At 47.6% G+C, this 22,483-nt stretch overlaps 1 protein-coding gene across 2 annotated transcripts in view; it reads left to right on the top strand.

The window, feature by feature from the left end:
* LOXHD1 (lipoxygenase homology PLAT domains 1) overlaps window positions 1-22,483 on the top strand; it is a 176,503-nt gene that overhangs the window by 101,650 nt on the left and 52,370 nt on the right. For both annotated transcript variants that reach the window (XM_058556571.1, XM_058556570.1), the window contains exons 21-26: window positions 570-703; window positions 9,407-9,576; window positions 10,344-10,448; window positions 14,303-14,431; window positions 15,611-15,775; window positions 19,611-19,792. In XM_058556571.1, the coding sequence (XP_058412554.1) occupies window positions 570-703; window positions 9,407-9,576; window positions 10,344-10,448; window positions 14,303-14,431; window positions 15,611-15,775; window positions 19,611-19,792 (885 nt within the window). The remainder of the gene's footprint in view (window positions 1-569; window positions 704-9,406; window positions 9,577-10,343; window positions 10,449-14,302; window positions 14,432-15,610; window positions 15,776-19,610; window positions 19,793-22,483) is intronic.

Raw genomic sequence — 22,483 nt, 5'->3', positions numbered from 1 at the left:
ATTGGCAAGAAGACCCCATTCACTTATCAGGTCCTGGTATCGTCTGCTTCCTCCAGTGCGTGTACCTCCACTTGTGTCACACATGCTCCATCTTCCCACCTCATTGCTGAGCAAGTCCAAGTTTTCTGTTTCTTCGGATTTACACACTGGCTTATAGCAGGTTGGGATTGAAGGAGATTATGCACACTCAGCACGCGGTCTCAGCACACACCCAGGCAACAGGCCATATACACAAAGAAACACACCCCACACAAGCGTGGGCATCCAGCCAACCTGTCTTCTCCTCTGACTCTCTCTCATGGTCATCTTTGCCCTCCCACTCCTCCCTCCACCTTCACAGTGTGAGTGAGAAGACCCCCTGGTGGAGGCAGCTTAAAAAACAATAGCATAAACCAAACACCAGACAATTGGCTGCATTGTCCATCCCTCCCACACACACCCCACCCCCACCTTGATGGTTTGGGTCTTACTCTGCTGGCTTCAGGCTGCCCCAGATCCTGGCAGGATGAAGCTGATGGCGAGGTGGGGAGGGCTGCCATCCCTCTGAGTGCTACCCTGGTCCTTCCTAGACAGACACCTTCACCATCTATGCCATTGACCTGGGAGCCCTGACCAAGATTCGGATTCGCCACGACAACTCGGGCAACAGGCCAGGCTGGTTCCTGGATAGAATAGACATCATTGACATGAACAACGAGATCACGTGAGTGCGGCTGGAGGGGAGGGAGGGAAGGCCATGCCTGCCACTAAGATAGTCCTCGAAAGAGGGCTCAGGGTGGGGTGGCTGTGATGCCTGAGGGTAGGGGTGGGCTGGCTGTGATGTCTGTCATGGTCGCTAGAGTGAGTTTGGCCCATGTAGCTGGCTGGGTGGGCACTGGTTCCCTCCCTTCTCTCTCATTGGGCTACCCCCTGGAGCCACTTGCCCTGTCAGATGACAGTCTGGTAGAACATCCAATCCAGTTCTTGAGGTCCTGATGGATATTCAGAAGATTGGGTTTTCTTCACTGGCCCAATCTCCATGTCCAGACTTAGTCACCCATAAGTCTCTCCACGTATAAAGCAACTTCTAGTACATGTTTTAATGTTCTAGACCAGAGATAAGCACACCTTTTCTGGAAAGGCCAGATAGTAAATACTTTAGGCTTTGGAGGCCATTTGGTCTCTGTCTCAATGACTCTACTTTGCCTTTGCAGCAGGAAAGCAGCCACAGATGATACCTAAATGAATGGATGTGGCTGTGTTCCAATAAAACTGTTTTTGTGTGGACACTGAAACTTGAATTTCATGTAATTTTCACATGTCACAAGATATTATTGTTCTCCAGATGTTTTCAACCATTTAACAATGTAACATCCATGCTTAGCTTGTGGGATATACATAAGGAGGAGATGGGTCAGATTTGGCCCACAGGCCGTAGTTTGCTGGCCCCTGCTTGAGATTCATAGTTCTCATCATGAGCTAGGCTGGGAAGGGGGCATTGTCCTCTTGACAGGTGGAGGAACCATGCCCCAAGGAGGTGAATCTGCAGCCCCAGAGCCAAACTGTACCAGAGCTCCAGACCTCGATGATAAATCTGATGTGTTTCCCCCATTAGACCACATTGCCTCTTGGGCAAAGGGAGCCAAAGGGCAATAGACACGAAAGCAGGCCCGAGACATGGGGGGAGGGGCAAAACAAGGCAGAGAGAGAAGGAGGCAAGATCCTGAGTGGGCTGTGGTGCTGCCAAGGGCCTGCCAGTGCCTGGAATGTAGTGGGCACCCAATAAATGAATATTTGTTGAATTAAACAACTTCTTGGCCCGCAGCCTAGTGTCCCTTGGAGCACGCCCTCTTCTTGGGCTCCTTTCTGTGCAGGCTCACCCCATCTCCCACCTCCACCCTGCCCCACTAACCCCAAAGATTGCTCCAGATGGGGGCACTGAGACACAGCTCACACATGGCCTGATGTCATGGATTTCCATGAGGTCATCGTGATGGCGGACCCCATGGCTCGGAGCCAGGGTCCTGACCTGGGGTAAGTCCTCTGCCAAAAACTCACCAGGACACCCTGCACGAGTTGCTCCAACTTTATGGGCTTTCATTTGCTCTTCTGATAAACGGGCTTCATGACGCTAGCCCAACTTACTTCTCAGGATATTCTGAGAGTCTAAGGCATTTAAGCTTGAAAAGGATAAAGTGCTGCCAAAAAACATAAGCACAGGGACAAACTGTGACAGTTCCCCACCCCCTGCAGCTCGGTTAGGGTCAGCTAACTCTGTTCCACCAATTTGGCATTTCTGGGCCAGCCCGACAATGTTTATTGTAGCTTTATAATCTATTTTAATATCTGTCAGTACTTGTCCTCTTTCATTATTCTTTAAAAATATTAGCTATTCTTACCTTTTCAAATCAAAACATTACTTGACTTGAAAAAAAATCCTATTGGAATTTTGATTGTCACGCCATTAAATATACGTGTGGAGAACTGCATGTTTGGAACGTTAAGTGCTACCCCCCAGGTACATATTTCCTTTTGTCCAAGGGTTCCTTTAGGTATCTCAGTAATGTTTACAATTTTCTACACATTGCCGCTACACATCCTTGTTAAGTTTATGCCAGGTACTTTATATTTTTATTACTCTTCTGAATGGAATCTTCTAGTTATTCGTCTCTCTTCTTATCCTCTGTTTCTCTTTTTCCTTCCTTCCTCCACTCCTTCCTCCCTCATCTCCTCCTCTTCCCTCGCCATCCTTTCTTGTTGGTGTTGCGTGTTTACATGTCTTTGTTGAAGCAGCAGTAAGTGCTCTGCGATGAGCCGGCTCCGACCATTTGCAAGCCGAGAGTGACTCTGAGCGAGCGAAACTCGCTCTGGGACAAAGACAAAATTACAGACGTTCAGAGGAAACAAAACCAGAGTATCAAATCTCCTCTCTCTCTCAGAGATGCCACCTTCCCCAACAGTGCCTGGGACCTTCCACGACCTTTATTAGCCCAGGAATAAGGTCTTTGCAGCCAAAAGGATAAGTGAACACTGACTTCATCCCTGGACTTCGCTGACCCAGTCACCTGCCTCCAGCAAGGATGTCCTCGCCTCCTCTCAGCCTCTCACGCTCCACCCCAATCCACTGGCTCGCTCTTTCTTCAGGAGAGCATGAGTCAGACCCTTTCTCCCCATCTTCACCATCCCTGCTCAAAGCCTCCCCACTGGTTCCTCTGCTTCCCCCAGGCCCTCCTCTTGTCTACAGCAGTCCAGCCCTCAGGGTCGTGTCCCTTCTCTGCTCAACAACCTGAAGAGGCTCCAGTTTCACTCAGAGTAAGAGCCAGAGCACTTCCAGTGGCCTGCCCCTGCCCCCTCCTTACCTCTCACTCCTGGTCTTCCCTTTGCTCACTTCATGCTGTTCCTTGAACCCAACAGACACGGTCCCACCTCAAGGCCTTTGCACGTACTGTCCCCTCTCCCTGGCACTCCTTCCCCCAATGGCTCACCCTCATGCTTTCTCCAGGTAGGTCCCTGCTCCAGGTAGATGTCACCTGCTCAGTGAGGCCCCACGCCCCACCGCCAGATCTTTTATTCCTCATTCCCTGTTTATTTTTCTCTGTATCACTTATCATCTGACCTGCCGCACACTGCTGTATTTAGTCACTGTTCCTCTCCCCACAATAGAATATAAGGTCTGCACATAAGGTAATGGCTTCATCTGTTTTGTTTACAAAACATCTGTTTTGTTCACAAAACATCTGTTTTGTGTCCTCCACAGTTCCAGAAGAGTCCCTGGCACACCATAGGCATACCATAAATACTTACTAAATCAACTATTGAATAAAAATTATGCTTGATACATTGATTCATTCATTAATTCAACAATCACATGTCATGGTATATGTGGGGGTTAAATAGCTGTCTCAGACCCCACCTCAAGAGTGGAAAACTGGGATGATCAGGAGACAGATGTTTTAGGTTCAATTCCTTTCTCTTTCACTCTTTACTTGTGTGGCCTGGGGAGAGTCACTTTACCCCTCTGAGCTTCAGTTCTTCCATCTATACAATGGGCATAACAAACCTGCCTCACAAAATTATCGCGAGGACTAAACGAGATAACGTGTGGAAGGATGCAGCACTGTGCCTGACACTCCATAAAAGGCAGCATCGGTTCTTTTCCCTTGGCAGGAAGAATCCTATTAGTCAACATCTAAGAGGGGCTGCACAGCTTGGAAGCACTACAGGAATGTGTGGGATTATTAATAAGCTAACAGCCAGTGAGGGAGATAAAACACAGGGACTGCAAGGCAAAGCAGAGGTGGTGGCTGTCTCTGGGTGGCACCCATAAATGCTGAGGGGATTCAGGGAGGAGGGTGCAGTGGTGGGGGTATCAGGGTGCTCTTCTGGACGAGCTGGCATTTGAGATGTGCCTTTACAAAGAGGTAGCCCTTGGATGTTTGGTGCTTGGAACAAAGAGCATTAGAAGTGGTTGAAAAACGTGATTCAGGTGGCGCAGAAGTGGAGAGATCAGAGGAGGGGCATGTACAGAAAGTAGTGAGTAATTCTGTTTGTCTTGTGCATGAGGAGCATGAAGGGACTGGAAACAGAGGAAAAGAACATGTAAAGGGAGACTGGGGGGGCCTCTGAAAGCCATGCTGAGGAGGTTGAGAACATATCCAAGCTCCTGGTTGGCTGGATTTCATGGGGACGCTTTCTGGAGGCTCAGAGGCAAGACAGAGAGAAGACAGCGAAGGAGCATGGAGAGTCCAGTGGGTGTCAGGCACCCATGAGAGATACTAGCCTGAGCAGAAGGGCTCAGGGAGAGGATGTGATACCCTGGAGGCCCTGCCACCCACCGTGAGGTCACCCAGGGAGGGTTCAGAATGGCCCAGGGGCTCTGATGTCCAGAGACAGACAGCACTCAGCAGGGTCTCAGCAGGACGACTCCCAGCCCTTCTGGCCTCCAAGCCTGTCTGGAGAGCAGCTGAGCCCGCGCTGGAAACACCAGGAGGAGAGGATGGCAGGGGAGGGGGGCGGTACATGGCGCAGAAGGTTTATTGATCTGCAATTTAATCACCAAAAAAGAGAATACTTTTTTTTTTCAAATAGAGAGTACTTGGGGTCCTTTATAGGAATCCCAAGCTGGTAGGAGGTGATCAAGATGATACAGAAAAGCCTTTTTTTTTTTTTTGAGGAAGATTGGCCCTGCGCTAACATCTGTTGCCAAGCTTCCTCTTTTTTTTCTTTTTTCTCCACAAAGCCCCAGTACATAGTTGTGTATCATCATGTTGTAGAGTTGTAGCTCTTCTATGTGGGACGCCACCTCAGCATGGCTTGATGAGCGGTGTGTAGGTCCGTGCCAGGATCCAAACCGGTGAACCCCGGGCCACCGAAGAGGAGCTTGTGAAGTTAACTGCTACACCATCGGGCCGGCCCCAGAAAAGCCTTTTTGATGGTGATTTGCAGTTCCTCCTGCCTCCTCTAGCCTGGAAGGCCCACCCCTTGGCCACTCTGAAAAGATGACAGTTTAGAAAAGTGTCAGGTTGACTTTCATATTGGTGGATACGTCACTTTTGGAATGAGGAGATGCTGGTGCTCCCTCCTCTCCTCTCCTCTCCAGACAATTCCTGGAGCCTTGGGTTTGACTTTAGGCACCACATTCTAAGGGGAATGTTAGAAAAAAGAAAATGCTTCTTCAAGGAAAGACTGATGGCTGACAAAGAAACCTAGGCATTATTGCAGGAATTTTGAAAGAGGAAATGACAACATTTCACCTGGAGAGGAGACAATGCCTTTCAATTCTGTTGATATTTATGGGTGCCTATGTATGCCAGGGACTGTGGACATAGCAATGAGCAAGGAGACCCTAAGCTCACAGGCTTATGGTTTGCCTAGCAGGGGAGACAGACAATTAAATATACACTCCCTGGGAAACCTCTTCCATTCTCATCACTTCAATGACCATTTATTTGAGAATATTGCCTATATCAATGTCTCAAGTTGTATTAGTCAGAATAGGCTAGGTTCTGCTAAGTAACAAACAGCCCTACAATGTCAGTGGCCTAACACAACAGAAGCTTATTTCTTGCTCATACTACATGTCCAGGGCTGGACATCAGGGGACTTCATTCAATGTGATCACTCAGGAACCCAGACTGATGGAGGCTTTTCCTCAACAGATGCTTCCATGGTCATCTTTGTATTGGAAAGAGATGTGACAAGCCATGCACTTGCTTTTAAAGATCCCTTGCAGCCAAGAGATTCTAAATATATCATCAAGGGACTTAAAAATTCTAAGTCCTTCAGTATCCAAAACTATGAGTCTCTAATGTTCAGGTTTCAGAACACGTGACAGAAATAGTTGGATATTTGGGGGTACATGGTCTTGAATTAGCGCATCTTTGTTAAGTCATTGGCTCTGCTGCTTTCTTACCCCCTTCCACTTCCATTGACTTGTTGCTTAAATGAGATTGTGCCACAACCTCCTTCCTCCTTTAACACTCTATCTAGCTGCATTTTCGATCTGAATAAAATCAAATGCACTCAATTTAAAAGAGGAAGAGGCAAATGCCCCAAAAGTTAGGAATGTATTTAGTGTCCTGAGCTCTGTCCACATTCAATCTGATATTCTATGCTTTCTCCACCTCTGTTCTCAGCCCTAAGACATAGATTCCTGTTCTGATTGATGGCTTGGGGGTCCCCGAAGATCCTTAATCATTAAAGACAGATGCTATTCTTGAATTCCATTACATTTGGCAAACACGTTGGGTGGGCCTTCCAGTGAGGGTTGAACAAAAAGGTTATCAGAACTTTTTCCCTTAAGGTTACCTAATAAGGCGTTCTGTGGAACCCCTCACTCCTCCAGGGATCTTGGGGGTCGTAGAACGTTGAGACAGAAAAGACCTTACAGATGACATCACCCAGCCTACTTGGTGAGGAAACTTCAGGTCTAGGGGACACGCAGCATCTAGGGGGATAGCAGGGACACAAACCCAAAGTTCCTGAGTTCTAGCCCCACACAGTCTGCCAGTGTCACTACTTACACGTGACTTATATGTGATGTGCTCCAGCCTTTAATCTATGCACAAAATGGGAACGTCCATTCAAAATTAGATACATTTTATAACATTCAATCTTGCAATCTGTTCATTCAATTCGTACTTTCAAGTGAAACTTGTACTTTTAGCAGTCCCAAGCTTTGTTTCAATGCTCAGTTTAAACCTCCTGCTCACCCAAATCCTGGCTCCTTCTTTCCATCACCCCTGTTGTAAGCCCAGTGGTGAGCGTATCTGGCCAGAACACCTGCATGCCTCTCTTCCGCTTTGCTCCTTAAAAATCCCTGCCGACCCCCTCCCTAGTGCCCTGACACCTGCTTGAGTAGGATTTATTTCTGTGGGACGAAGGGGCAGGGGTCAGTAGCCAACCTTCTGTGGGTGCTTGTTGGCGCCGTGAGGACAGAGGCTACACGCCCAGCACTCAGGCCAGCCCTGGCTCCTGCTCTGGTTCTCCCCGCGCAGCGAGCTGGATCCGCGGATGCTGCAGCTGTGGGCGAGCTGAGGGTCTTTAATGTCGCAGTTCTGTATCTCAGGGACAATGGGGATGGCGCTCCAGGAAAGCCAGCCTGATTGCCTGCGCGCATGCGCTCTTCTCGGGTATGGAAGGGCTTGCGTCTCCCTCTTCTGGCTTTCTGTCTTTTTCTGTCTCCCAGGATAAGTCCCCCCAGATCTTTTTTTGTGCCTCTCTCTCTCCCTCTGTCCTTGTTCTCCTCCAACTTCCCACACGCTCATTGTCTCTGCCTCTGTCTCAACCCTACTCCTTTATTTCTGTCTCTCTCCCTTAATTGGCCATAATTTAGAGCTAAAGCCTATTATTCATAAGTTATTTGGTTGAATAAAAATTTCTTTCCCATTCATACATTTAAAGGCTGAGAAGTGGAACAATATACATTTTTCACTTAAACACTAATTTAATCACAATTTAGTTTACGTCGCCCTAGGTCGAGCTCCTCCCACCCTTTAAATCCACGTCCATCAATATGAAATTGCCCACTCCGCACCCCATCCGAGCCCACGGGCTGAGGCAGCGCTCTCTGGCTCTGCTCCTCTAACACTTCGACATTGGGCGGCGCTGAGGACTGTGGGAGAATGTGGGGCTCAGACAGAAATGAGACTGTCAGCCCACGTTGCTCCCACCTCTCCAGACTCTGACTAGTCCCTGAGTGCATCGTATGCCTCCGGACAGGGGTGGGGAAGGAGCACACATGGGGTGGAATGCCCCAATTCAGAGATGGGTTGCATTCTCAGACGCTCTGCGTTGTTCTGGGAGCCTAGAGGCGGAGGGGAACTGTCCAGCCCACAGCCTCCAGAGATCCCAGGCATGAGCTGCGGAGAAAGAAAGGGAAGTACAAATAATAATAACAACAATAGCATTAGCAAATTCTTACCCAGAGCCAGGCATTTTTATAGGCACTTTAAATGTTTGATTCATGTAATCTTTACAACAACCTATGAAATAGGCAATATTATTCTCATTTTACGGAACAATAAGTATAGAATAGGGTTGCCAGATAAAATATAGAATGGCCAATTAAATTTGAATTTCAGGTAAACAAAGAATAATGTTTTAGTATAAGTATATCCCAAATATTGGATAAGACATATTTGTACTAAAACATTATTCATTGCTTATCTAATATTAAATTTAGCTTGAAGTCCTGTGATCTTATTGGCTAAACCCGGTAATGTGAACTCAGAGAGGTAAAGAAATTCGTTCAAGGTCACGTGACTATACTAAGTGGCAGAGCCAGGATTCAAAGACAGTCTGGCTGCAGAGGCGAGTCCTTGATTACCTCACCCTGCTGCCCCTCTCATGCCTGATGCTGCCTTCCCTTCCTTCCAGGTGCCTCCATTGCTCTGGGCTCTGCCTATGCATTGAAGAGTCTAACTTGGACCTCCTTTCTCTAGATGGCCCCAACTGTCTTCCATGCAGGCAACTTAGCCACACTCTTCGTACCTTTCAGAAGCATAACTGGGTCATTCTATTAATTCCACACTTAGGTATTGAACACCTACAACACTCTTTGCTAAAGTAGCTCTGGCTAACAGATTAATTCCAGAAAAGACTGGAACAGTCCCCAGAAACCCTCTTCTTCTAGATAACCTTCGACATGACCCGGATTGGGGGTCTGCTATGCTCCAAACACTGTTGCACAGCCGTTTTCAGCAGAGTGTCTGGAGACCATGTCCTCATGTTCATTGTCTACTCTAGGCAAATAACTCTAATGGGGTGATTCCCAGGCTAAGTAGGATTGGAGGGTAATGCTTTTAGGGGGCAGACAGGGAAGTGTTTGGGCCCCATGGGGGCCTCTCATTTCACAGTCCATGACTGCTCCTTCATGAGACAGTTCCAAGGAGACATTCCCACCTTTCCTCATTCCCCGCTCCCACAGGTACTACTTTCCGTGCCAACGCTGGCTGGCGGTGGAGGAGGATGATGGCCAGCTGTCCAGGGAGCTGCTGCCAGTGGATGAGTCCTATGTACTGCCACGGAGCGAGGATGAGGAGGGTGACGGAGGTGGTGACAACAACCCCCTCGACAACCTGGCCCTGGAGCAGAAAGGTTTCCTAAGCTAGGGCTGATTTCTTCCCTCTGGCATTCCTCTTCTCTGCCTCTCCTCCATCCTAGGTCTCCATCTTCCCTCCCTCCCCTGTGAGCTCTGGGAACTTCCTCCTCTGGCATTCTATCTGTACTGTCTTTTCATTCCTCCATGGCAAGAATGGGGAGGTGAGGGGGGCATATTCCCACAGGTCTAGCGTAAGGCTGGGTATAAAGTACATGGCTTAGCATGGAGTTGTTGTCTGGAATGGAATGGAACGGAGCGGAACGGAATAGAATAGAATAGAACAGAACAGAGTAGAATAGTTGTAGCTGGTTCTGACTTAGTCTTGTGTCCTCCCCTCCAGGCACATTATATGCCCTCAATACATTTTTGTCAAGAGAAAGAGTGGACTTTTGAGTTCTGTGATGCTTGTGCTCCCTTCCTGAAAACTCACATCCCTAAAACTTTCCCCAACCTGGAGGAGTCAGACCAGGGCTCCTGGCTGATGAGACTCTGACCCTCACAGTCACCCCAAGTCTCCCCTAAGCATCCTACAACTTTACTGATTGAGGGCTTTCCTGTGTGAGCTGGAGGTGGGGGTGACCTCATCTCTGCCTTCAGGAAGTTTCCAGACTAAAGGCAACTGTAGAACAACCCATGCTGCAAGTAGAGTGAGTCACAGAAATGGTCAATTCGAACATAGAAACGTGTTCTGTGTGGTTTCTCCCTCCTCCCTTCGTGGGAGGAGCGATCCACCACTCATTTCTCTACACTCCTCTCCTGGCAGATAAATCTACCACATTCTCAGTGACCGTAAAGACCGGGGACAAGAAGAATGCGGGCACAGATGCCAATGTCTTCATCACCCTCTTTGGCACACAAGACGACACTGGTAAGAAAGCAATGCAGGGCGAGGTTCACCCACATTCCTCCCAGAGAGACTGGGAGATTCAGCAGAACTTTCCAAGGAAATCCTGGTCATGCCTGTGTCTCTCTCTTTTAAAAAAAAAAAAATTAAGAATCCCCCTTTATTGTTTTATTTTATTTTATTGTGGGAAGAACACTTAACATGCTATTTATCCTCTTAACAAATTTTAAATGTCCAATACATTATTGTTGAATATAGGTATGTGTTGCACAGCAGATCTCTAGAGCCTATTCATCTTATTAAACTGAAACTTTATACCTGTTGATTAATAACTCCCCATTTCCTCCTCTCCCCAGTTCCTGGTAACCACCATTCCAGTTTTGATTTTATGAATTTGACTATTTTGGATACTTCATATAAGTGGAATTATGATATATTTGTCTTTCTGTGACTGGCTTATTTCACTTAGTGTAAGGTCCTCAAAGACCGTCCAGGTTTTTGCATATTGGAGAATTTCCTTCTTTTTAAAGGCTGAATAGTATTCCATTGTGTGACTACATTGCATTTCCTTTATCCGTTCATCTGTCAATAGACATTTAGGTCTTGTCCACATCTTGGCTATTGGCAATGAACATGGAAATGCAGATATCTTTTCAAGATCTTGATTTCAGTTCTTTTGGGTATGTACCCAGGAGTGGGATTGCTGGATCATATGGTAGTTCTATTTTTAATTTTTTGAAGAACTTTCATACTATTTTCCATAGCAACTGCACCATTTTGCATTCCCACCAACTGTGTGCAAGGGTTCCAATTTCTCCATGTTTTCACCAACGCTTGTTGTCTTTTGTTTTTTTTTTTTTTTGATAGTAACCATCCTGACAAGCGTTGAGTTGATATCTCATCGTACTTTTGATTTGCATTTCCCTGATGATTTGTAACAAATAGCATTTTTTCATATACTGTCGGTCATTTTTATGTCTTCTTTGGAGAAATGTCTATTTAAGTCCTTTGCCCATTTTTTAAATTGGGTTATTAGTTTTTTTGTTATTGAGTTGTAGGAGTTTCATATATATTTTGATGATTAACCCCTCATCAGCTATGTGGTTTGCAAATATTTTCTCCCATTCTGTAGGCTGCCTTTTCACCCTGTTTATCGTGTCCTTTGCTGTGCAGAAACTTTTTAATTTTATGTAATCTCACTTGTTTATTTTAATTTTTGTTGCTTATGCTTTTGGTGTCATATCCATGAAATCATTACCAAGACCAATGTCATGAAGCTTTTCCTCTGTGTTTTCTTCTAAGAGTTTTACAGTTTCAGGTCTTACGTTTAAGTCTTTTGAGTTGATTTTTGTGTATGGTGTAAGATAAGGGTCCAAATTAATTCTTTTACATGTAGATGTCCAGTTTTCCCAGCATCGCTATTGAGGAGACTATCCTTTCCCTGTTGTGTATTCTTGTATGCCTCTGACTCTTGACAGATTGCATGCAAGCAACCCCTTCAGCGAAAGGCAGTTTCTTTTTTCTTAAAAATCTCCATGTGAGGTGACTTGTCTACCTAGGTTGTAAACGTTGGTTCCTGTAGAAATTCTTCCTAAATCTTACTAGGTCAGTCCTACTGCACTGCAGGGGCAAAGAGCCCCCTGCCCTCTCTCCTATCCTCATTGCTACCTCTCCCACCCCAGAAGTGTTTGGAAGCCATATGAATCATCTTCCCTTCAGAGTCCTCTCACCGGGTAATGGTGCCTGATCTTATAGTCAGTCTTTTTCCAGGTCTTTCTGAAAGTTTTTACCACTTCCTGTGCCTTTCCTGGAAGTGTCATTCTGTTTGCCTTTCAAAATCATAACAATGGGCTCCTTAGTCCGAACAGTGAGTGGTCTCTTCTCTATGTCTGCTGCCAGCTTTCTCCTTCTGTTCTGATGGCAGAGGTAGCTGTAACTCTATCTCTACCTCAATAACAACCTGGGAAATGGTGGCTCCTCTCAAGGTCCAATGATATTCAACCAATGGGTTCCATGGTACTCTCAATATGAGATGCTCAAGGAGTCTTGGAGTCATTCTGGAGCCTCTGCCAAGGCACTCAGAGAAGGTGGCATATAGTACTGGGGTCAGTCATCCACTTGGGCCACATGTTCAGCCATCCTGTCTGAATTAGGAGAGGAGCCAGTCCCTCAAGTAGTCATCATGTATTTACTCAAAACCTTTTGGGTCCAGAGCTCTGTGCCAAGCATTGTTGAAGAATGAAGGGACCTAATTGCTGACTTTGAGGTGCTCATATGCTAATACAATGGTGTGGTGGTAGAGCATGGACTCAAGCTTGACTGATTGGTTTAAATTTCTTCTCTATTAGCTGTGTGACCTTGGGCAAGTTGCTTAACCTATCTGTGCCTTAGTTTCTTCCATTTATAAAGTGGAGATTAAACTAGTATGTGCCGCATGGGGTTGTGGACTTAATGAAATTGGACAGGTAAAATATTTGAGACAAAGTGACACAATAAACATTAATTATTATTATGATTTAACAGGTTAGATAATGGGGGTAATGTATAATGAGTGAATTAGGTCATAACTTATAAATGGATGTTATTATGGTAGTTACTGAATCACAATCAATGGAATTGATGGGCCCTAACAACTGCTTTTATTTGCAAAGAAATTTCTATGTGATAGGCACATTCTCCAGCACTCAACAGTTTTGTTTTGTTTTGTTTTGAGGAATATCAGCCCTGAGCTAACATCCATGCTAATCCTCCTCTTTTTGCTGAGGAAGACCGGCTCTGAGCTAACATCTATTGCCAACCCTCCTCCTTTTTTGTTTTTTCCCCCAAAGCCCCAGCAGATAGTTGTATGTCATAGTTGCACATCCTTCTAGTTGCTGTATGTGGGATGCGGCCTCAGCATGGCCGGAGAAGCGGTGCGTCGGTGCGCGCCTGGGATCCAAACCCGGGCCGCCAGTAGCGTAGCGCGCATTTAACCGCTAAGCCACGGGGCCGGCCCGACAGTTTTCATCTTATCGAACTCTCACAACTCTATGGGGAAGGCACCAAGACCACCCCTTTTTACATTCGAGGAGACCAAATCTCAGAGAATTAAGTAATTTGCCCAAGGCCACCCAGATGGTAAGTGACCCAAGTGAACATGCATTGAACCACGGTCTGTCAGACTTTGTGCGCTTCAACCAGTCTTCAATGAATCTGTGAGTATCAGAAGACTTCCTACAGGAGGTTGGCCCAGAGCTGGGACTTACGGGGGTAGGGGGACTTGAAGGCAATGTAGCGCATGCTAAGGCAGGAGAGGATGGTGATGACTCTGAGACCCCCTCAAATTTCAGACCGACACCACAGTCAGGGTCCCAGGACTGAGCATGTATGTGAGATGGCTGGTGGGGGGCATTTGAAGCCATCCCTCCTTCCGTCATCCAGAGAAGAGTCTCCAGAGAATTCCCACATGCCCCACCCTGCAGGGGAGCCCCTGTTTCCTCAGGAGCATGGGGAGGGTGGCTTTGTCACTAGCTCCCTCTCCATGTGGAGAATCATGAGGGGTGGGGAAGGAGAGCAGACACTGACTTAGGGCCCCACCACTTCCTCCTGGATAATCTTGGATAACGCACTTAACTTCTTGGTGTGTCTCCTTTTCTTTAGATACAAACTGGGAATAAAATTACATACCTCAGAGTGTTATTGCAAAGCTCAATAAAAAGACACACACCGAAAAGAAAATTGCCAAATGTGGCAGTGTGCCCTGTGGATAGTAATTGCACAGCCTAAATTTGACGAAAGTTCCGAAATTTGGTCATTATGAGGAAAGACTAAAAGGGTGGTCAGACTAGGTTTGAAGGTCTCAGGCCCAGCCAGTCATGTTGGGGTCATTTGGTCGGCAGGAATGACCCTCCTGAAATCCTCCAAGACCAACAGTGACAAGTTTGAGAGGGACAGCATCGAAATCTTCACAGTGGAGACGCTGGACCTGGGAGATCTGTGGAAAGTCAGGATCGGCCACGACAACACAGGTCTGGCTTCCTTCCCCTCTATTCCCTGCTAAGAATGTAAGGACCATGGATAGGTCCCTGTGGGTGTTTGGGATGAATCTGGGGGAAACTTGGATGTCATCTACCTTTCTTAATGACCCAACTTCCTCAGTCCCTTCAGCCCAGTGGAGCCCTGGCTGCACACAGTGATTCTGGTCTAATTGGTCTGGGGTGGAGCCTAGACACTGGTAATTTTTAAAGGCTTCCTCTATCCGCCCCCCTCAGTAATTTCAATGTGCCGCCAGATCTGAGAATCTCTGATCTAGCTCAGTGGTTCTCAAACTTGAGTGTGCATCAGAACCACCTGGGCTGGGGCTTGTTAAAACACAGATTTTTGGGCCCCACCCACACAGTCTTTGATTCAGTAGGTCTGGGGTGGGGCCCGAGAGTTTATATTTCTCATAAGTGATGCTGAGGCTGCTGGTCTGGGGACCCCACTTTGAGAACCAGTGATCTAGCCAATCCTTCCTGGAACCCACTGACCCTACAGCCAGATAAAGGATGTGCCCAAGTTTGTTCTCTCTCAGTAAAGTATGACTCACTTTCTTGGTCTTCAAACCACATCTTCTAAGCCTAAAGAAGGAGGCCCTCTTCCTTGCCTCCGGGACTGAGGGACAGGGTTCTCTGCCTGGCTTCCATTTCCTTCGTTAAGCTTGAGCACTCATTTTCCCAGGGAGGACCATCGATCCTTCACTGATTTCCCTACCCTTCGTGCATCACACACTGAGGCCAGGGAGCTGGGAGTGTCATCCTGCTACTGGGTGAAATTATGAAGTCCTTGTTAACACAGGCTCTCTCTGCCATCCCCAGGTTTCCTGTTTGGAGCACCTTCCACCCTGGACAGTGTCCTTGCTTCCCTCCCCTCAGACTCTCTGCCTCCTGTCCTCTCTTCCCCTGCTCCTTCACTCTTGCTAATTTCACTGATGGCAGCCTGGAGTGTGATCCAGCTTCAGCTGGGTGTGTACCAGCTGAATCATTAACCAGCTGCATGATTAACAGGAATCATTTTAGCAATGCTGTAAGCAAAAGGATGGCATGTTCCTGGTGGAGCTGTAGGCATCAGATGTCAAGTAGGGCAGGATATTTGGAGTCCTTGAAGTTACCCACAGGAAGCCAACCCTGTAGAAGTCCTTGATGGATTCTGTGTCTCCTTCTTGCCAGGCAAGGCTCCAGGCTGGTTTGTAGACTGGGTAGAGGTGGACGCCCCATCTCTTGGAAAGTGCATGACATTCCCCTGCGGCCGCTGGCTGGCCAAGAATGAAGACGACGGGGCCATCGTCAGGGACCTCTTCCACGCGGAGCTTCAGACAAGACTGTACACGCCATGTAGGAACCGTGCACAGCAAGGCTGGCTGTCCTCCCGGACCCCATCACCCACCACCCCAACTCGATCCCAATCCCTCCTCCAACATTGACCCTAGGCCAGGCCCACCTTGGAGATTTGTGTCTCTCACTGCTTTCCCAAATTCCCTGCTACCTATGCAGGCTGTGGGCAGAGCCCTGGACCCAGGGAAAGGAAATATGGGACTTATTCTAAACTCTACCCCAAACTAGCTGGCGACAACAGGCAGAGAGCCTGACCTCTGTGGGGCTCAGTTTCCTCATCTGTAAAACAGAGATAATAATAGAGAATGGTTGTAAGACCCAAAAAAGAAGAAAGATAAGGGTGTAACTGTGAGGGATCATTATCAACCCCATCACCAATCCTCATTCCAGTCATTAACACGCCAAAGAAATCACCACTATAAGTTCTTATCCCGATTGGGGAAAAAAAATAACTTGAAAAGAAGGTAAATGTAATTCCTTTTACCAGCTAAAGGAAAGGAAGAAGGGAAACAATTTGGTGAAGTTTTGACACTTCCCTTCCACTATCATCATCAGAAAGTGTGTATTAAAAGTTGATATACATATAGGGACATACTAGGTACTGGGAATCTAACTGAAATCAACCCAACTATAAAAATCTGTCTGAATTTGTTGAAATCTGAGCAAAACCCAGAGAATACAATTTCTTTCTAACCAAATAGTTACCTGTACCAAAATATTTCTCCCAAACAGCTCATACTTAAACTGTGTGAATCAGTGATGAACATTTTTTTCTTTCCTAAAGTGATTAAACTGGAAATGACCGATGGGACCAGTGGTCACCTCCATCAGAATATTTTCTGGTCCAAAACATGAAATAAAGTGTCATTTTCCTCTAGTAAAGTCCCTGCATATACAAAGCAAATGCTAGATCCAGCCACTGCCCCCAGGACCCGCCTGCAGTCTAGGACAGACACACTGACCTGATGGATGTACGCAGACCTGGCAGCAGTATTAGGTGGGACCCTTCAGGATAGAAGTACCCATTTCTCCCTTCATGCCCTTGACAGGCCTTGCTCTGTACAAAAAAAAAAAAAAACTATGGCCTGACCTTGAATATATTCGGTTCCAGTCTGATATTAAAGCTAGCCCATTCGCCCTTTGTCTTAGACTCACATTTGCATAAAGAAAAAAAATGCAGGAAAGACTTGACTTTCACGCTGAAGAGCTGTGGAGGCAGCTTCAAAGTGCAGCTCTCCCCAAGTGGGATTGCAGAAAGGAGAGGTCTGCTGCTCAGAACCTACTGCCCTGATTGGAAAAGGTCTTGGGGGCCCAAAGCCAGGGAGCTCCAGAGACTAGGGAGCTGCAGCCCCAGGAATGGTGGGGAATGGTGCCCAGTCATCATTTTCAGGCACCTGGAAGGAATCAAAGCAGTTCATCAAGGCTGCCCAATACACGTGAAGAACAGAACAAGATGGAGCCACTCATGGACTGACTAAAATGTACTGCCCACCCAGGAGAGGTATATAAATTAGGAAGGGGACCATTGTGGTGGTCCAAACTTATAGACTCCATGGGGGTGGTGGGACATAGTGTGGAGCCTTGAATGTCAGAATCATGCCATGTTAGGGCTGGGAGGGACCTTAGGCTTCAACCTATGTTCTGAGAATCCCTAGAAGGCGAAGGAGGTATCTCAGGGCAGCTGGTGGGAGGAGGGGGAAGGCTGAGAAGGGAAACCTCTTGCCCCAATTCGTGCAGTCAGAGCAACTTCTCAGCTTTAAAAAGTCAAGTTTTTTCTGAATGTTCTTGATAAGTGTATTTACAAGAATTCCATAATCAAAGAAACTGAAACCACAGATCTAGTTAAACTGTTTTATTTTACAGGTGAGGAGACTGAGGCCCAGAGAAGTATGGCCATTTGCCCAAGGACACACAGCTACTCAATGGCAGAGGCAGAACTAGAGACCAGGAAGCAAATCTGAGCTCAGGCCTAGAGCAATGAGGGCTGAAGCACGTGCTGTTCCTGCCCCCACATTTCCAGGGCTTCTCCCACTGCCAGCTAGTCTCAGGAAAGCTCATATCCATTGCCATCTTCTCTGCTCAAGGCCTCCCGGGCCTTAGGCCATGGAGAAACCCAAGAGGACTCAGAGGAAGGGACTGCACGCTGCAGAGATGGCACCTCTGTTATTGCCTGAGGGCCTGGTAGGGTCAGGACTGCCTTTGCTCTTAACCTGTTAGTGAGGACCCTGTTCAGGCAATTGTGGGACTGGTGGTCACTTCCATAGGCCACCCCTCCCTGTGGCTTGTGGGTAGGCAGCAGTCTTCACCTCCAGTTCACGACAACAGCACCCTTAGAGGTTGACCACAAAAGAGTTGGGGTTAGACAAGCCTGGGTTCAAGTTTGAGTTCCACCACTGACCAGCCATATGACCTGGGGCAAGTTACTTCACCTCTCTGAGCCTTGGTTTTCTCACCCGTAAAGTGGAGTATAATAATACCTATTCCCTGGGGTCATTGTGAAGGTTAAAGGAGGTGAGGAATGTAGACTGTTTAGTACAGAGTCTGGCATATAGCTCAATGAATGATGACTGTTACTACTACAGTTCCCAACAGAATAACTGTGATAATAAACGAAAGGGCAATTCCTCCTCTGGAGAAGGTTGGGGCCACCTGTGAGAAGGTGATTTCTAACGGGATTCCTTTCAAGGTCAAGACCACAGGTTGGGTAGATTTCCACTTGAACTGTTTCTCTGGGTTTCCCATCTTTTTTTAAATTGTGACCCAGAGTAAGTATACATATTTATACACAAATGCAACAAATAACTGTCACAAAAAAGGTTTACCCGCACTCTGTGTGATGGACAGTGATATTTTCTATTTGATTTTGTTCAATTCTATATATTTTAAAAATACTAGTGATGACCCACTAAATTCATTTCACAACCTGCTGATGGATCTTAGCCTGTACTTAGCAATACTCTCTCTTAGACCACTAGTCTCAACTTTAAGTTGAGATCTGAGTAAAATATTTGGATCTCTAGAATCACACTGTAGAGAATCTGAGGAGGGTTTGGGAAACTGTATTTTCAACAAGCACGCCAGGAGTTTTTGAAGGAAAGGGTCCTCTACTCATGCTGGTGGCTGCCCACCGGGAAGTTACTTGCCAACAGCACTCATGGGTCAACCTCTCTTTTCGGGAAAGATAGTCCCTCGTGGGTCTGAGTAAACTCTGGTGCATCCCTCACCTCCTCTTCTCCCCTGCCCAATAGGAGACCCCTATAACATGAGGGAATCTGAATGAAGGGGTCCAGAAGGCCCCCCTCAGCATCCAACCCAACAAGGTGCCAGGTGTGACATGGATGGATTGGGGAGGGCAGGCCAGTGTGGAGTGAGTGAGGGACTGGGAGCAGGGGATAGGAAGAGAAGAGAAAGGACTCTCACTGCTGTGAGAGTGGCTGATCCTATTGGACAGTTGCCCCCAGAAATATAATGCTCTTATTTATAGAGTGTCTACACCTAGGGACCATGTTGAGGACATTATACAGATGAGGGAACCAAGACTCGTAAGTAACTTGCCCAGGTCACACGGATAGTCAGATTAGAGCCTGTGCTTTCAGCCAATCTGCTCTACTGGCTCTGTGATGTGGGAGGCACGGAGATGCTAGTCTGAGGTGACAGGGATTTCTGTGGGCACTAGGCATGACGGGACACCTACCCCTACCCAGGTCTAGGTCCCTGGGCAGCAGCTCCCAGGTGAAGGGGAGGGCAGTGGTGCTGGTGAAGAACTTGACTTTGCTATTGTTTGTTTTCTGTTCTTATCTCCCCTCTGACTTTACCCTCTGCCCCCCACCCTCAGTTGTCCCTTATGAGATCACTCTCTACACCAGCGATGTCTTTGCCGCCGGGACAGACGCCAACATCTTCATCGTCATCTATGGCTGCGATGCTGTGTGCACCCAGCAGAAGTACTTGTGCACCAACAAGAGGGAGCAGAAGCTGTTCTTTGAGAGGAAGTCCGCCTCCCGCTTCATTTTGGAGGTACCTGGGCCCAGCAGGCTGCCAGGGAGCCAGGACTGGGAGGTGAGGTGGGCCGGAAGACAGGGAGGAGAAGGAGCCCTGTGTCCAGAGGCGGACATGTGCCTTTCACCTTGATCGGGTACTGTTAGTGAGGAAGATGGGCAGTTCATCCCACCTCTCTGGGCCTCAGTACATCCGAGTAACCAGGAGGCCTGTGAACCTCACTCTGCCCCTCTAGGACTGGTGTCAGGATCAAAGGTGATAGTGAGTGGACAGGGCTTGGGGAAACTAGAGGCACAACTACAGTTCCACTGGGGCCATCTCCAGTGCTACCAACAACAACAGACATGTATCCACGGAGAGAGCCCGGCTTCCAGACTTGCTCGTCACATAACTGTGTCTTCTGCTCACCCACCAAGCTATGGCCAAACAACCCGATACAGAAGAACATCCCACGTGTTCCTTGGCTCCCCCTCGGCCCTGGCCTGGGGGTTTCGTTGTTCAATGTTTACTCTGGTTGTAGGTCATAGCACCTTGGTATCCTGTACACTTCAGTTCAGTGCCTCCTCTGTGCACTCACTGTGTGCTAGGTTGGGTGGGAGAGACAAAAGACAAGGAGGACCCAGACTTTGCTACCAAGGGGTTTGCAGTCCAGCTGGGAAACTCCGGACCTCCACACAAGGCTAATGAGAGATTCTGATAATCGTCATAATAACTGATCCTGTGGGTAAGAAGGTGCTGTCATAGGGCTTTACCTGTATTAACCTACCTAACCCTCACAGCAACATTGTGTTATAATCATCCCTGTTTAAAGACGGGGAAACTGAGGCACAGGGAGTTTAGTAGCTTACATAAATCACACAGCTAGGGCGTAGTGGAAGCTGGATTCAAAGCCAAGAGGACTGGCTCAGGATACGTGCTCTTAGCCCCTGCAGTAGACCAGCCCATGGTGATGAGGGCAACCACGGGGCTGACTGAGCATGCTATGGGTGCTCAGAGAAGGGAAAAGTCTCCCTGGATGTGGTGGCTTTGAACTGGGCCTGTAAGTGGCCGTCAGCAGGAACAAGCAGAGGAGGCATTCCTACCAAGGGGAACATCGTGGCCAAGGGCCAGAGGTGGAGATAAACGCAGCATGTGGTTTGAGGTTTAGCCAGAGGGGACAGGAGGAGAGTAACATGACTTAGGTGGAGGACCAGATGAAGCAGGACTTAAGGGGGACAATTCTGAAGAAGAAGAGCTAGGAGTCTCAGGAGCCTGGACTCGCCAGGTAGTGGAGACCTTTGGAGACGTGCTGCTTATTTTCTGATGGGAAATGAAGCCCAGAGCGCCGTCCTTGTTCCTCGGCCAGTGTCTGTCCTGGGGACTCCCTGCTGCCTCCCCACCTTCTCTGGGAGCCCTCAGTGCTCGTGGGAAGGTTGCCACCTTGGTGGAATCTTTCAACGAGGAGAATTCAAGGGTGATTCATCTCTCCATGCCAAGCACCATCTCATCCACCCAAGATGTCGGAGTGAGTGAGTCATCTGAGTCAATGCGGTCAGTGGTGATTACACCTCAGCGAGACTTCTGGGGAGTTTCATCAATGAAGTCCCCACTAATAGGCAGCTATGATTTGCCAGTAATTTGTTGCTAATTTTTTTTTTTTCTTTTCAAATCTGTCTGGGTGTTGGGGGAGTATGAGAGCTTGAAAACAACAAAAAAGCTTTGTGTGCCTGTCTCTCTACTTCTTTTCTAACTTATCTTCAGGTGAGAGGGAGAGCCCTGAATTGTGAGCTCGTAACCCTGGGTTCCAGTTCTGGCTCAGCCACTAACTCATGAGCAAGACACTGCCTCTCTCTGTGGCCTCATCCTAAGATGCACGGACTGGCCAGGAAAATATAGCAATAACAGCTAGGATTTACTGAGCACTTTGCATGTGCCAACTCTGTTCTAAGTACGTGATGTGTGTCAACTCAGTTAATCCTCGTCACCACTCTGAGAGTTCAGTAGTAGGACTATCCCATTTTATAGCTGAAACGGCACAGGAAGATTAAGAGACTTGCTCGTGGGTCATAATTAATGAACGGCAGAGCTGGGATTTGGACTCAAGTAGTTCAGTTCCAGAGCCTTCTCTGCTTAACTCTTTCACCTCTTGGGAGAACGCTAGGGTCCCCTCTGATTCTGACATCATCTGACACCATCCTGGGGCCCGCCATCCATGGCTGTTGGTCTCCTAAAAGGTCTCCTTGCTCTCTGAGGGGTCACAGCTGAGATGGCCGCCCTGCACAGTGTGAGCAACTGAGTGGCTGGATGATTAGGGTTAAAAAAAAAGTACCATGGGGGCACCGGCCCTGTGGCGTAGTGGTTAAGCGCACGCACTCTGCTGCTGGCGGCCCGGGTTCAGATCCCAGGCACGCACCGAAGCACCGCTTGTCAAGCCATGCTGTGGTGGCGTCCCACATAAAGTAGGGGAAGGTGGGCACGGATGTTAGCTCAGGGCCAGTCTTCCTCAGCAAAAAGAGGAGGATTGGCACGGATGTTAGCTCAGGGCTGATCCTTCTCACACACACACACACACACACACAAATATATATATATATATATATATATATATATATATATATAAAATAATTTTAAAAAAAAGTACGATGGAAGCCGAGGTCCACACATCTCGAAACTTAGAGATGGACAGGGACAGAGGAAAAGAGGCCCTCAGACAGAGGGAGAGGCAGGTGA

The sequence above is a fragment of the Diceros bicornis genome, chromosome 16 (assembly GCF_020826845.1).
Source record: "Diceros bicornis minor isolate mBicDic1 chromosome 16, mDicBic1.mat.cur, whole genome shotgun sequence".
Classification (NCBI taxonomy): domain Eukaryota; kingdom Metazoa; phylum Chordata; class Mammalia; order Perissodactyla; family Rhinocerotidae; genus Diceros; species Diceros bicornis.
Note: the sequence above shows the minus strand (reverse complement) of the source record. Positions and strands in the feature narration are given on the sequence as shown.